The sequence below is a fragment of the Oncorhynchus masou genome, chromosome 4, assembly GCF_036934945.1.
Source record: "Oncorhynchus masou masou isolate Uvic2021 chromosome 4, UVic_Omas_1.1, whole genome shotgun sequence".
Taxonomy (NCBI): Eukaryota; Metazoa; Chordata; class Actinopteri; order Salmoniformes; family Salmonidae; genus Oncorhynchus; species Oncorhynchus masou.
This window is the reverse complement of record NC_088215.1, coordinates 9,817,370-9,832,981: the sequence shown is the minus strand read 5'-3', so window position 1 is coordinate 9,832,981 and position 15,612 is coordinate 9,817,370. Positions and strand designations below refer to the sequence as shown.

The 15,612-nt window shown below is 42.8% G+C and overlaps 2 protein-coding genes across 2 annotated transcripts; one reads left to right on the top strand and one right to left on the bottom strand.

The window, feature by feature from the left end:
• Positions 1 to 757: 757 nt before the first annotated feature.
• Positions 758 to 4,992, top strand: LOC135523379 (keratin, type I cytoskeletal 13-like). The gene is made up of 7 exons (XM_064950014.1): positions 758 to 1,390; positions 1,924 to 2,006; positions 2,330 to 2,486; positions 2,674 to 2,835; positions 3,516 to 3,641; positions 3,967 to 4,187; positions 4,356 to 4,992. The coding sequence occupies exons 1-7, from the start codon at positions 857 to 859 to the stop codon at positions 4,531 to 4,533; spliced, it is 1,461 nt and encodes a 486-aa protein (XP_064806086.1). The 5' UTR covers positions 758 to 856; the 3' UTR covers positions 4,534 to 4,992.
• Positions 4,993 to 7,518: 2,526 nt separating this feature from the next.
• krt98 (keratin 98) lies at positions 7,519 to 11,971 on the bottom strand. Its single transcript, XM_064950026.1, has 7 exons — positions 11,546 to 11,971; positions 10,982 to 11,064; positions 10,268 to 10,424; positions 9,211 to 9,372; positions 8,764 to 8,889; positions 7,899 to 8,130; positions 7,519 to 7,623 (listed from the first exon to the last, which is right to left on the bottom strand). Exons 1-7 carry the CDS (start codon positions 11,897 to 11,899, stop codon positions 7,547 to 7,549), a joined length of 1,191 nt encoding a protein of 396 aa, XP_064806098.1. The 5' UTR covers positions 11,900 to 11,971; the 3' UTR covers positions 7,519 to 7,546.
• Positions 11,972 to 15,612: the final 3,641 nt, after the last annotated feature.

Below are 15,612 nucleotides of genomic sequence, written 5' to 3'. Positions count from 1 at the left end.
GTACGATGCCCTGACTAATGACTCTATAAAGTGGTAAAAGGAAGGTTAAAACTACCTTTGTCGGTCCTGCAGACTCCTACAGTAGATGGGACGCATAAAGTTGAGTGAAACTTAGGAAAATGGAACCTGAGTATATGCATAAAATCAGAAAATCTATCAAGGAACAATCGACTGTTGTGTTTAAGGAAAAAGACAGGTCTGTTCGGGGAGAATGTTGTCTCGGTGTCAAGAGAAAGATCCTATTGTACTGGGAAGTTTCTTTGCAACTTGTTGTCTTGGTAACTTAACAGGTACAGGTAAATAGCCATCCAGTGTTTCAAATATGCTCAGAAAACATCTGTCACCTGTCACAGCATGTCAAAGTTATACTGTGTGTGTTGACTGATTAAAGGACTTACCTGGGGCTAATAGAAGCAGGCCTGTCTATGCTTTAAGCCAGATGCTTTTTAAGGGAGAGGAATTCCATCTCTTTATGGGAGTGTGCACTTCTATATGTTTGTGTGAGTGCCTGCAAGCACCCTGTCGGCTGACACCACCTACAGAGTGAGATGGGGGAGAGTGGAGTTACACAACAAGAGTATATTTTCAACATTTGCATATCCACACATACAGCACATATTTATCTTTCCTCTTCCGTCTTCTGCATCATAACATGTCAAAGTGGGGAGAGGAGCCCTGCCTCACATGTGGTAATACTTCCCTGTATTCCTCCCTTCTGCCTCCCCCACCGGTGTCCTCCTCCCACCCTCCATCTCTCCTTCCGCCATGTGCAGAATATAAAGGGAACAGTGGCTGGGCCAGGCACCACATTCTCTCTCCTCTTCATCCCAGGCAGGCAGACTCCTTCTCAGCAGCCATGTCCTTCTCCAGATCTAGCATGTCCTACAGCAGTGGTGGAGGTGGAGGTGGCACCATGTCCATGAGGTCTGGAGGTGGAGGTGGAATGGGTATGGGCTCCTCACGCTTCTCCTCGATGGGTGGTGGTGGTGGAGGAGGCCGCGTCATGGCCATGAGGGCCGGCAGTGTGTATGGAGGTGCAGGAGGCTCTGGGGTGCGCATCTCTAGCTCCTCGTTTGGTTCCGGCGGAGGAGGTGGTGGTGGCGGTTATGGTTTCGGAATGGGAGGGGGTGGCGGTGGTGGAGGTTATGGTTTCGGCATGGGAGGGGGTGGTGGTGGCGGTGGAGCCGACCTCCATGTGTCGGCCAACGAGAAGGCCACAATGCAGAACCTGAATGACCGCCTGTCCAACTACTTGGAGAAGGTGCGCTCCCTGGAGGTGGCCAACGCCGAGCTGGAGCTGAAGATCCGTCAGTTCATGGAGAGCAAGACGTCCCCCAGCGCTCGCGACTACTCTCGCTTCCAAGCTACTATTGTCGACCTGCAGGACAAGGTACGTGACATGTCTCCTTGACAGCAAGAGCACTCAATAATGACATCACAGCATGTCAAAACATGGTAATGTCTGCAGAGTGACAATGTCATGCTTCGTTAGAGAGTACATTTACATGGTGTACACATGTCAGTTACAGAGAGTTATACATGACGATTGGAAAATGCAAAATTCTATGCATTTGTTATAATTAATTCAACCAACATATTGCACCAAAGATAGATGCAAAGACAGTATGCATATTTGCAGCTGAAGCATCGACAATATAGCAGATCAATGAAGCCAATCCTACCTGTCTGTTAAGAGCCCCTAGGCGATTGCGAAAGGTGCCATTTGTTTCTTTGTGTCATGCTTTACAATGTTCACAAAGACAACAGGTTCCCTGTAATGCTTCTATAGGCTATCATTTACAGAGCAGCAGAAACTCAGAACTCAATGATTACAGTGTGGTATCACAGTTTGTGCGTACTGCATTAGGGTGAAATTCCATGCATGCCCCATCCTGAAATGTTTTGCCATCCTCCACCTCTCAGATCCAGGCTGCCACTTGCTTGAATGGGGGCATCTATCTGAACATCGACAATGCAAAGCTCGCTGCAGATGACTTCAGAACCAAGTAAGTATATCCAACACCATCCACAGATACAGTACACTGCTGGTGCGTTCCATTAACCAAATAGAAGAAGCCTAAATCTGTAAAAACCCTCATAATGTTTTTTGTTTCATTTTGCGTAGAATCTATGAAAAAGGAAATCAAATGACATTACCCTTCTCCTTCACCATAACCACACCCTCCCAACATACATACAAAAAGCCTGGTGTTACTTTCTGTTATCTTTCGAAAACTAAATGGAATTCTAGATTCTATAACCCCCTTCCTATTCTCACAGAGGAACACATTCAGGCAGTTCTTTGACCTAAGCTCTCTCTATCTCTCAGGTATGAGAACGAGCTGGCCATGCGTCAGTCAGTGGAGGCAGACATCGCTGGGATGAAGAGGATGCTGGACGAGATGACCATGGCCAGATCTGACCTGGAGATGCAGATCGAGGGGCTGGAGGAGGAGCTCATCCATCTCAAGAAGAACCATGAGGAGGTGGGTGTGGGCTGATGGAACATATCCATACAGTCCCTTAATGTATTACATCTATTGACCATGTCAACCTGCTATGGTTCTCCACTAGAACACCATTGCTGGCTTTCAAGCACGTCTGTATCAAGCAATGGTGTTCAAATGTATAATGAAGACAGAGGGCAGCTCACCCCTATGTGTTTCTCCACAGGAGCTGCTGGCCATGAGGTCACAGATGACTGGACAGATCAACGTGGAGGTGGACGCAGCACCACAGCAGGACCTGTCCAGAGTCATGGCTGAGATCCGTGAGCAGTACGAGTCCGTTAGTGCCAAGAACCAGCGTGACCTGGAGTCCTGGTTCCAGACCAAGGTAGAACCTCTAGAACCTCTAAACTATGTTCATGGTGTAGATGTTCCTTTACTTCTAGTTGGTAATGTTGTCACATTCTTTCATGAGTTGGTTTGTTCTTGTGATGATCGATGAGTTATAGTGGTGTAAAGTTCTTAAGTAAAAAGAGTTTAAAGTACTACTTAAGTAGTTTTTGGGGTAGCTGTGCTTTTACTGTTTATATTTTTGACTACTTTTACTTTTACTTCACTACATTCCTAAAGAAAATAATGTACTCCATACATCTGACACCCAAAAGTACTTGTTAAATTTTAAATGCTTAGCAGGACAGGAAATTGGTCCAAGTCATTCACTTATCAAGAGATCATCCCTGGTAATACGCTATTGTCTCTGATCTGGCAGACTCACTAAACACACATGCTTCATTTGTAAAAAATTAAATAATAAAAAAATAAATTCTGGATGTTGAAATATGCCCCTGGCTATAAAAAACTTTAACTCTTAATACTTAAGTATATTTTATAAATTACATTTACTTTAATATATTTAAAACCAAATAGTTGTAGACTTTTACTCAAATAGTATTTTCCTGGGTGACTTTAACTTTTACTTGAGTCATTTTCTGTTAAGGTACGTTTACTTTTACTCAAGTATGACAATTGGGCATTTTTCAACTATTAACAACTTATTATTTTTTACAGACGGAGACGTTGAACAAGGAGGTGGCGTCCAGCACAGAGGTTCTCCAGACGTCCAAGTCAGAGATCTCAGAGATCCGTCGCACACTGCAGGGCCTGGAGATCGAACTGCAGTCACAGCAAAGCATGGTGAGACGTAATTACAAACATCTAACCACAGACAACAGTTTAGGGGACATTACTACCACAACTTTCAACAACTTTCTTCAATAATCAACAGTTGACTCTTTCATCATTCTCTTTTCCAACCCTCAACTATCTCACTTTCAACTGGTCTCTAACACTGTCCCTCAAGTTGCTGTAGCCAGGCACCACTCCATTACTATAGTTAACCTCTACCTGTCTACACATTCAATTAATAGAGCTAACTTTTCAGTATGACTGTAAACATTCCAAATTCAAAACCAACTCCCACTGTTTTTGACCCATCATCTCTATCCCTCCCGGCCAATAGAAAGGCTCCCTGGAGAACACGCTGGCGGAGACGGAGGGCCGTTACTCCATGCAGCTGGGACGCCTCCAGAACCAAGTCACCAGTCTGGAGGAGCAGCTAGTGTCTCTCCGCAGCAACATGGAACGCCAGGGCCAGGAGTACAAGATGCTGCTGGACATCAAGACACGCCTGGAGATGGAGATTGCTGAGTACAGGAGGCTGCTGGACGGAGAGGCTAGCGGGTACGGCAGCATGGGATTGGATGTCTCCCTCAAATTTTAATTGACCTTACTTGACCTTACTATGAGACATGGTTACTTTTGACATGAATCTACTGCTATGTGACCTTTAATAGATAGTTATTATGATCATAGATTCTAACTATGCTAACCATTGGTATCCCGTCACAGACTCGGCCTCAGCTCCTCGAAATCCGGTCACAGCTCCTCCAGCTCCCACATCAGCTCCTCTAGCTCTGGCCTCAGCTCCTCCACCTCCACCACCTCCACCACACGCAAGGTGGTGATCGTCACAGAGGAAATAGTGGACGGCAAGGTTGTCTCTTTAAGTGAAACCAAACACACTTAAGGTCCCACATACATACACAGAAAGCACTGCAGCAAGAAATGGGTTAACTCCATAGACATATAATTACTAGAATGGGTATAGGAAATGAGAGGCCAGCACTCGGAATATTGTTGTTCCCCAGTACTTTATTCATGCAACCTAAAATATAAAGTTACAACTTATACAAAATATTCGTAAGATGAGAAATCCCTGTCTTCCTTATCTGTATTATTTGTTTAGGCCAGCTCTGGTTAACTTTCGTTTAAATGTCCATATCTTCCTTCTATTCTTTCTAGAATGGCTAAAGCCCCTCAGACACCCATCATGGAATATTGACTTGAATGGGGATTTATTTTCTGGTTATTCTATGTCTATGGTTAAAACCTCCAGAACAACATATTCTACTACATCTAGATGGAACACCAACAACAGACCCCATTGTCAATGTAATAAAGATGCTCTGACTTGCTGACACCATCATTCTGTCTTCTGTGTCTTTCAACTTGATTTATCTGATCTGGCGTGCTCCCAAACATCTGACTATTATTTGGGTTGTTATCTTTTGCACATGAGGCCAAATCTATGGTCTTGAGAAAGCATATGTGTCAGTATGATCTTGAATAGTGCAATATATTACATTCGCTTCTGCTGAGTTGAGCTTAATTCTTTGCATTATTGAATTGCGGATAGAAGAAGTCTGATTGCTAGTAGCCCATAACAAAGAGGGTGACAACGTGGAGATGAGGAATAACAAAAGTAGATATATTAACTAAAGTAGACTGTATACAATTAACAATGGTGTGTGTAGTCAGTAGTGTAAGTGAGCGGTTGCATTCATCGATGGTGATAATGAGGGGTGTTGAGACGTGCCAAAATAAAGAAACCACAAAACGCCAGAACCAAAAATAATAGTGTGTCTACGTGGAGAGAGTTTCCTCAGTGAACGGGGGGAAAAGGTGCATACATCTCCGGGACACAACTGATCCCAGGTGCGTCCCACATCGCTGACAACCCTCCCGGCTCCGCACCCCGACATCCCACCAAGGAAAACAAGAGCAAAGAGAAAGAATTTGGCAGACATAACGCGAGGGTCGTCACACTAGTTGTCAGCAGAATTACATAATTACGTCTCTATTAATTCAAACTCTCAGTTTTTCAAGTATTAGATCCAGAGTTATATGTACGTATGGAGACTGTTTCTGAGGTCAACTGTAGAGCTGTACACCATGTTTTGGTTGAACGATGTCAAATTGAAAACAATTCATTTGAAATGAGAACACAACATGCACCTGCCTTGCGAAAGTATTCGGCCCCCTTGAACTTTGCGACCTTTTGCCACATTTCAGGCTTCAAACATAAAGATATAAAACTGTATTTTTTTGTGAAGAATCAACAACAAGTGGGACACAATCATGAAGTGGAACGACATTTATTGGATATTTCAAACTTTTTTAACAAATCAAAAACTGAAAAATTGGGCGTGCAAAATTATTCAGCCCCCTTAAGTTAATACTTTGTAGCGCCACCTTTTGCTGCGATTACAGCTGTAAGTCGCTTGGGGTATGTCTCTATCAGTTTTGCACATCGAGAGACTGAAATTTTTTCCCATTCCTCCTTGCAAAACAGCTCAAGCTCAGTGAGGTTGGATGGAGAGCATTTGTGAACAGCAGTTTTCAGTTCTTTCCACAGATTCTCGATTGGATTCAGGTCTGGACTTTGACTTGGCCATTCTAACACCTGGATATGTTTATTTTTGAACCATTCCATTGTAGATTTTGCTTTACGTTTTGGATCATTGTCTTGTTGGAAGACAAATCCCTGTCCCAGTCTCAGGTCTTTTGCAGACTCCATCAGGTTTTCTTCCAGAATGGTCCTGTATTTGGCTCCATCCATCTTCCCATCAATTTTAACCATCTTCCCTGTCCCTGCTGAAGAAAAGCAGGCCCAAACCATGATGCTGCCACCACCATGTTTGACAGTGGGGATGGTGTGTTCAGGGTTATGAGCTGTGTTGCTTTTACGCCAAACATAACGTTTTGCATTGTTGCCAAAAAGTTCAATTTTGGTTTCATCTGACCAGAGCACCTTCTTCCACATGTTTGGTGTGTCTCCCAGGTGGCTTGTGGCAAACTTTAAACGACACTTTTTATGGATATCTTTAAGAAATGGCTTTCTTCTTGCCACTCTTCCATAAAGGCCAGATTTGTGCAATATACGACTGATTGTTGTCCTATGGACAGAGTCTCCCACCTCAGCTGTAGATCTCTGCAGTTCATCCAGAGTGATCATGGGCCTCTTGGCTGCATCTCTGATCAGTCTTCTCCTTGTATGAGCTGAAAGTTTCGAGGGACGGCCAGGTCTTGGTAGATTTGCAGTGGTCTGATACTCCTTCCATTTCAATATTATCGCTTGCACAGTGCTCCTTGGGATGTTTAAAGCTTGGGAAATCTTTTTGTATCCAAATCCAGCTTTAAACTTCTTCACAACAGTATCTCGGACCTGCCTGGTGTGTTCCTTGTTATTCATGATGCTCTCTGCGCTTTTAACGGACCTCTGAGACTATCACAGTGCAGGTGCATTTATACGGAGACTTGATTACACACAGGTGGATTGTATTTATCATCATTAGTCATTTAGGTCAACATTGGATCATTCAGAGATCCTCACTGAACTTCTGGAGAGAGTTTGTGCACTGAAAGTAAAGGGGCTGAATAATTTTGCACGCCCAATTTTTCAGTTTTTGATTTGTTAAAAAAGTTTGAAATATCCAATAAATGTCGTTCCACTTCATGATTGTGTCCCACTTGTTGTTGATTCTTCACAAAAAAATACAGTTTTATATCTTTATGTTTGAAGCCTGAAATGTGGCAAAAGGTCGCAAAGTTCAAGGGGGCCAAATACTTTCGCAAGGCACTGTACACACATATTTATGTAGTCAGTCTATGATAAAGCATGAATATCTCTGAAACAAGTGAAACCACACAGTCCATTATCATTCAACCACATAATCTTTATTGTTGGTTCTGTTAATAACTTATTTAAATGACTCAGTGGTTTCCATCACCTTTCCATCCACAGTGGTCTGGGTCACGATGATCGTCTTGGTAACCACTGTGGAGTCAAAAATGGACAAGGAGTAAATCTCTTTGCAATACTCATACTGAGCACTTTAAAGCATCATTTTAGAATCATTTTTGTTTCTTAATATCTTCTTCATTAGTCCACTTTTGATACAGTTCAAAATAATTGTCAACTTTCAACTGTTGAAGATACAGCATATTGCTTTCAGCTTAAAATCAATCAAGACCAAGTATCATCAGTCTCATGATGATGTGTTTGGGAAGAAGTCTACAAAGGCCTATTGCCAGCTGTATACAATGGCTCACCTTGGGTGGAGCAGTCGTCCTCTCCGTCCAGCAGCCTCCTGTACTCTGCTATCTCCAGCTCCAGCCGGGTCTTGAGGTCCAGCAACATGTCGTACTCCTGCTTGTTGTGGGTGATGTTGCCGTGGAGCTGGGAGAGCTGGAGCTCCAGGCTAGTCACCATGCTCTGGAGCCCTGCCAGCTGAGCAGAGTAGCGCTTCTGGGAGTCTGCCAGGGTGCCCTCCAAGGAGGATTTCTATCGGGGGAGGAGGGAGTGGGTGAAGGGTGAAGTAGCACCTAGATGCTGATCTTGGGTCAGTTTTTTCTCCCCACTAATGGTAAAGTTTAGGATTAGATGAGGGGTAGCTGATCCTAGATCGTTAACCTAGGGAAAACTTCCCCCTGGAGTGAACTAGTGGGTATACTGGTGCCTTGTCCAATGATATACTGCCACAGTATGTGACACTGTTGCACAGGTTTTGCTTCTGTTCAAGGGGGATAGGGTGGGTAACCTCTCCATTGCACTACACATATGGATAATATTATATTATTGTATAACTCGGTTGCACAAAAGTGTGTGAGAGGTTGTGAATCTGGTGCTCCAATAGACTACACACCCAGAAAAATGTTTGGTCAGGGCCAGACATGAGGTGGGCATGTTGCCAAGTTCAAAATGTCAGTAAGGTATTTATGGGTGTCAGAATAACGATATGCAGAGACCTGGCTAAAATCCATGCCTGAGTTTTCACTTCCAATTCTATTATGGCTTTTTTGGTTGTGTGTGTGTGTGTGTGTGTGTGTGTGTGTGTGTGTGTGTGTGTGTGTGTGTGTGTGTGTGTGTGTGTGTGTGTGTGTGTGTGTGTGTGTGTGTGTGTGTGTGGTCTTGTACCATGCTCAGATGGGAATGCAGTTCAATCTGAAGCCTCTGGAGGGTGTTCTTGGACTCCTTCGACTCTGTGAGGAAGCTAACTAGCTGCTCATTGTTTGTCACGACTTCAATCTCCACTGTGGCCAGCTATACAGGTAAAAAAAACAAATATTAGTCAACACAGTTTACCTCAGAGCCTACTCACTCAGTCTCTAAATTGATTTCCATGCTTCAATAGATCATTGACTTAATCCTATGTACTATAATATAAGTTCTTCATGCTTTAAACATGTTTTTTAATTAACCCTTAAAATGTAACACTTTTCATTTTAATACAAGTTTTTTTTAGGGCAGCTGACATTGTCTGAAACTGACTTGCATTATTCTTAGGAGGGGAAAAAACCTTTAGCGAGTAACTCTTTTGGATAAATGACAACATATAGTAAGTATCTTGGTCATTCAGCTCACCTTGCCCTGGTACCAGGCTTCCAGCTCTTTGCGGTTCTTGACGGCCACAGACTCGTAGTGCTTCCTAATCTCGGTCATGGCTGCGTTCAGGTCCTGGGATGGGGCAGCATCCACCGATACATTCACCTGGCTGCCCACGTGGGACTTTACCATGGCAATCTCCTATAGGTCAGAGGGCGTAACCTCAGTTAGTAACCATAACAACCAACAGTAGCTTGACTGCGATTAAACAGGACTCAATGCTTTAGATAAATCACACTTGTGATTATATGTTTTTCAACCAGAGGATTTTAAACCTGAGGGATTAAGTTATTGTCAACTAATCTAATGTCTCTTACTGGTCAATATATAACCCATTATGCACCATACATGAACTATAATGTGTGTGTTTATGGATGTAAGAGTCCCACAAAGGATAATAGTGAGTTAATGGAAGAAATAAAGAATACTAGGAAGTGTGAGGGGAGGGAGAGGAACTGTGTTGTAAAAAGAAACACCCATCCATCTGGGTAAGGGAAATCCTGGTGTGATATCAGCAGAGGTTAGTTAGATGTCATATTTGTGTATTAAACATTAACTGCTCCAATAACACCCCATACAAAACAGGGTTAAGTACTCCTTAGTGGCCGATGATATCCTTCCGCCTAGCAACTGTCGTGGATGCCTACTGAAGTGAGTTTTCTGCTGCTGTAAGTGGAAAGAAATACATGTAGGTTCCAATGTATGTCGTCACTGAACACTAAGCAAATAATCAATATATTTTCCTAGTACTGTTTGCACTATTAGGCCAGCACTATCAAGAAAACATATGCATGTCATTCCTATTCATATTCACCAGCACAAACATATCTGTTATACTGCAGGTGTGGCTGTGAGGAGGCAGGTGAAAACGTGTGGGCGTTGGTGGACATCAAAGATAAGAAGGCATGGCATTTTGTTAGATTTGTGTTGCCAACGCTGTGTGGTTTTGAATGGGTGTACAGTGAAAAGCAGCTCCCCTGTGCTATACAGTGTGATTGTCCTGTGACTAACTGTTGGCCCCGGAACAATCGGTTACCTCCTGGTGGCTCCTCTGGAGCACGACGAGCTCGTCCTTCAGGCCCCCGTAACGCATCTCCAGGTCAGAGTGGCCCAGGTTCATGTCACCCAGGACCCTCCTCAGACCACTGATGTCTGCCTCCACTGCCATCCTCATGGACTGCTCGTTCTCATACCTGAGCAGGTCAAAGGTCATGCTAAGGTCACACAGGCTACCAATATGTGTTCAGATTGTAGTCTTTTGCTTCGTCTATGGAGTAGGGATGGCTAGACCCGGGCCGTGTCTGAATACCCACACTAGCGAACTAAATAGTGGGCGAAGAAGAACGTTTTACAGTGTGTGACATTTGAAAATAGTCATCGAAATGCATCGTCTACTGCGCGAATGCATTGACTCCCACCATTTGTTAATTTTGGTACAGCGTATCAATGAATCTGTTGTCAAACACGTGAGTCGGAAAAGACACATGAATTCTACTAGATCAAATGCCAAAATGAGTAAGCAGTTTAAGTATGTAAAACGCTAGTATGGGTATTTGGACACGGCCATTGATCAGTTTTGCCTTTTCCTCACTAGTAGTTATGGATAGGATTTAGCTTGGCTAGGCTGATTCTGGTTCTGTATCTAAAAGGGTAACTTCTACTCAGAGTGTGATGTATAGAACCTTGAGTGACAGACACATGTTTTATATGAATAGTGTGTCGTGATTCATAGTAGTTCGTAGCCCCTTACTTCATCTTGAAGTCCTCAGCAGCAAGCTTGGCATTGTCAATGTCCAGCACAGTCTTGGCATTGGACCTTGATGCCAAATGGATCTGTGTAACAGAAATCACAATGGCACGGTGTTAATTTTCACTCACATCATTATACACACATTCTCAAGTGACTGTGACCTGCAGCAGAAATGCCAGAAATGAGACTTGGATTGTAATCCCAATTGGCAGCCTATTCCCTATATAGTGCACTACTTTTGACCAGGACCCATAGACGCGTGAAGTTGTAGTTAATGACATTATTTTAGTACGTAACCTGCATTGGCCTTCAAGGAACAGAACAAAAAATGTTCTCTGCCAGAATTCCTTTTGGCTGAAACACCCCCATCCCATCTCACACACATTTCCCTCCTCACCCCCATAGATAGGAACAGATGCAACAACTAACTGCCTGTACACAGAGGAGCCAGCAAATAAATCAACAGTGAGGATGGAGTTAGTGCTTCTGGGAATAAGTTAACATCGTCAGGTGTCACACAGCCCTAATTCTAAACACACACACCCTTCCCCCTACCCCACTCACCTTGTCCTTCAGGCCAGCGATGGTGGCAAAGTAGGCGCTGTGGTCGTGGCAGATAACCGTGCGTGACGCATACCAATCCTTGATTTTCTTCTCCAGCTCGGTGTTCTCCTCCTCCAGACGTCTCACCTTCTCCAGGTAGGAGGCCAGGCGGTCGTTCAGGTTCTGCATGGTGGACTTCTCGTTGGCTGACACGTGGAGGTCCAGGCCGTCAGCCAGGTCCAAGCCACCCCCGGAGGAAGATGTGCCGCAGAATCCCCCAGCTTGGGAGGTGGAGATGCGGGAACCGTGGCCACTGGCATCCACATACATGCTGAGGGCCCTGGAAGAGGTGTAGGATTTGGAGGTGAATGACATAGTGGTGGATGGTGGATGGAGGATTCTGGCTGGCACAGGTACGTTAGCAGATGCTGTCTGGATCAGACTTGGACAAAGGATCTGCAGTGATAAGCGTCACTCTGGTGGTAAGGTTATATACCTGAGGAGGAAGAAAAAGGGGCTTGGCCAGGAGTTTGTTGATGACAGTGGACATCCCAAGAATGTGAACAACCTGCTCACTCTCTCCCACCTCCTTCCATTGCACTTTCTTCAGGATGGTGTGGGTCAGCCCCATTTTCTGGTGGAACTCGCACTTCATCTTTTTCTTGTTCCTCAACAAGCATTCCTGGAAAAGCTCTTGTTATGCTCATTTACCTGGAGACCCTCTGTTTTTCACAATAGAGTTAAGGGAGGGGTTGGGGGGGGGTAAGTACTGAGTGCAGTCTAACAGGTGGCACTTTTACTCATGCCCACTAACCCACTTATCAATAAGTAAAGTTGGCCAGTAAAATGACTTAGGCTAATAGTAAAAGCTAAAGCTTGATATTGTGGGTGGTGTTGTTCGATATTCTTACCAGAAAATCTAAAGTAGTGAGAAATGATCATGCTGTGGTATTAACCTCCATCGTGTAGCAGGAGAAACAGAGGTGTTTCAAAGTATATTGTCATCAATTATTTCATAGACAAAAAGACACTGTTGTACTGATAACATATTGCGCGTGTGCATTGCGATGGTCAAGGGGACGTATTGAAGTCAGTGGAGGTTGGTGAGGGGAGGACGGCTCATAATAAGGGCTGGAATGGAGTCAGTAGACCATGTGTTGGATGTATTTGATACCATTTCACTGATTCTACACCAGCCAATACCATGAGTCTGTCCTCCCCAATTAAAGGGACACCAGCCTCCTGTGATTGAAGTTGCAACCACAGATTTACAATTCCAAAATTATTTTAGTAGATGGAAAAAAAATGCAATTGGATGTATAGTATAATAACAATTGGATGTGTTCTCTGTTCATGGTAACAAAGGATGTCTTTGGGAAATGATGTACATGTAGGGAACACTCAAGTTGTACACTAGATTAAGTTTCATCTTTAAGTCTACTGTAAATTATGCACATTGAAATAAGACACAAGACACATTAAAAACATTTTTTTTTTTTGCATTGACAATGAATTCAAATGTTGACATTTTGGCTGCATCACTTCAAAGAGGTCCCTATTTTGCATCCATTTCATGTTCCCTTTTAAAAATGTATATTTTAAACAAAGCATATCATTGTTCGTATGACTGTCTGGAGGATTACGTTTCAGTAGACCGTGTGGGTGGAGGGTGTTCACCAGCATTGCTACCAACCTCTCAGTAAGATAAGATTTAAAAGGGATGTTTAAACACCCAGTTGGATGGGTTTTCTCTCTGAGACATTCTGTCCTTTAAACAACCCAAAAGGGTTGTGATCAACATAGGTTTGAGTCAATATTGTAATGAAACGAGAGGGAGAAGCATGGAGGCCAGGGGTACTGCAATATAGAGGACAAACATTCAGTTATTGTACATACTGTAAGGTGCATGTTCCGTAAAATGCAGTTAGTAACATGCATACATTTGGAGTTCATCCCGTTTCTGATGCAGGGTTTGCTATTGTTTTGCTCTGTTATTGATATTGAAACTGTCACTGGACTGCAATAGGTTACTTACTGCCTTCACACCCCTTGACTTTTTCCACATTTTACTGTGTTGCAAAGTAGCTTTACAATGGATTGAATCATCTTTTTTTACGTCAACGATCTACACAAAATACTATGTAAAGACAAAGTGGAAGATTTTACAAAATACATGTCGGAATCACCTTTGGCAGCGATTACAGCTGCGAGTCTTTCTGGGTAAGTCTCTAAGAGCTTTCCACACCTGGATTGTGCAACATTTGCCCATTATTCTTTAAAAAAAATATGCAAGCTCTGTCACTATGTGGATTCAATGTTTTTTAAACCAATAAAGTAATTCGTGACACACGCCACATTTTTAACCATCTACTCCAGGTGCATCTCATCATGTCAACCTTAAACCGTAGAAATAGAGCACATGTATAGATAACCATCTCCTTGAAACAAGGAACTGTAGGTTGCAGAATAAGGTCCCCCATCTAATCACTTTAGATCTCCTCTACTCTGTCATCAGCGTTGCAGAGAAGAAGAAGGATGGAGACAGAAACAATACTCATGTCAAGGCAGTTGATGGTTGGACTACTAGAGAATGTAGTTCTGCAAGCTCTCTTTTCTCTTTACTAAACCAGACGTGTTCCACTAAGTGATTGGAAGAAGCTATTAGTACAGATGAAAAGGATTTGTGAGAATGTACGTGTTGCCCTGGATTTCTCTACTGCTTCTACTGGCATTCATACATTAAAAACATAAAAAATACAGAACACTTTGATTTGTCAATGGACTACCGGTATGTGAATAATTGCGCTCTAGATGCAAGTCATGGATGGTTAGCAGAAAGGTATAAGTAAGTGAAATGCATTTAAGCATTTCTTTAAAATCGGGGGAGGAACCCCAGACCCCCCACCAGATTTAATACCCCCCCCCCCCCATATCTAACACAGAGTTAGTCCATTGAGTGAATCACAAAAGACTGTGATTATGACGTTGATAAATGTTACCGAATGTGATGTGAAAGTTAAAGCTTAGTGATTCCAAAGCCGTTTGGTGCATTTACCTGCCAAAGAAAGGCAGCTTGCAGACAAAAAGTTGATATGATTTTATTAATGTGTTCTACATCAAAGCATCATTGTGTTACAAGTCTCTTTGATCTATTGCCAGCAGCTCTGATCTGTTCAATCTGTCACACAGGAAATCTATGTGCGCCTGTTTCCAGCTTGACCAGATAAGGGAATGTAGTTTGTGCTGAGACATTAATAAGGGCTGTAAATTAAATCACATTGTGATTTGTGTTATTATTATGTGGATCATAATTCATTGGGATTTTTGGGGGGTTGATACATTTTCCGTTAGGGCAACTCAAGTAATTTTAGAGTGGAAATGACAAACTTTAGAAGCCTTTTAGAACCTCAACAACTCTACAAGTTTACTTTACCTGCTGGAAATCTTTTCTCATCAATTTGACATTATTATAAAAAAATATGATTATGATTATAAGCAAGCATACACATGGAGATAGGGAGCAAGGAAAGGAAGAAAGGAAGCTAGGAAAGGAGGAGAAATATATTGGAAAGGAGGAGAGGAAAATAAATCTAAGGAAGGAAAGGGAGCAAGGAAAGGAGGAAAGGAAGATACTGTAGGACAGGAGGAAAGGAAAGAGAGCTGGGAAAGCATAGGAGGGGAGGAAAGGGGAAAAGGAACAGGAAATTAAGATATGGATCTGTTTGGTATCCTTTCTAAAAGTAATTGTGATATACTCATTTATATAATTTTATGCAAATTTAGGATGTCTTAATCTGATCCATAAAACTCAACTCACAAATATGTGGAGCAACTCACAAATGTAATGCAAGTCACAAATGTAATCCATGCAGTCACAAATGTAATCCGTGGAGTCACAAATGTTGTCACATTCACAAAGACATATCTGACCACTGTTGTGTTTGCAAAGCAAGAAATATGTTTGTAATATGTTCTGTGTAAAAACCTCTTAAGGATCCGCACCTTTTTTTCCATTTTCGCCTAAAATGACATATCAAATCTAACTCCCTGTTGCTCAGGACCTGAAGCAAGGATATGCCTATTCTTGA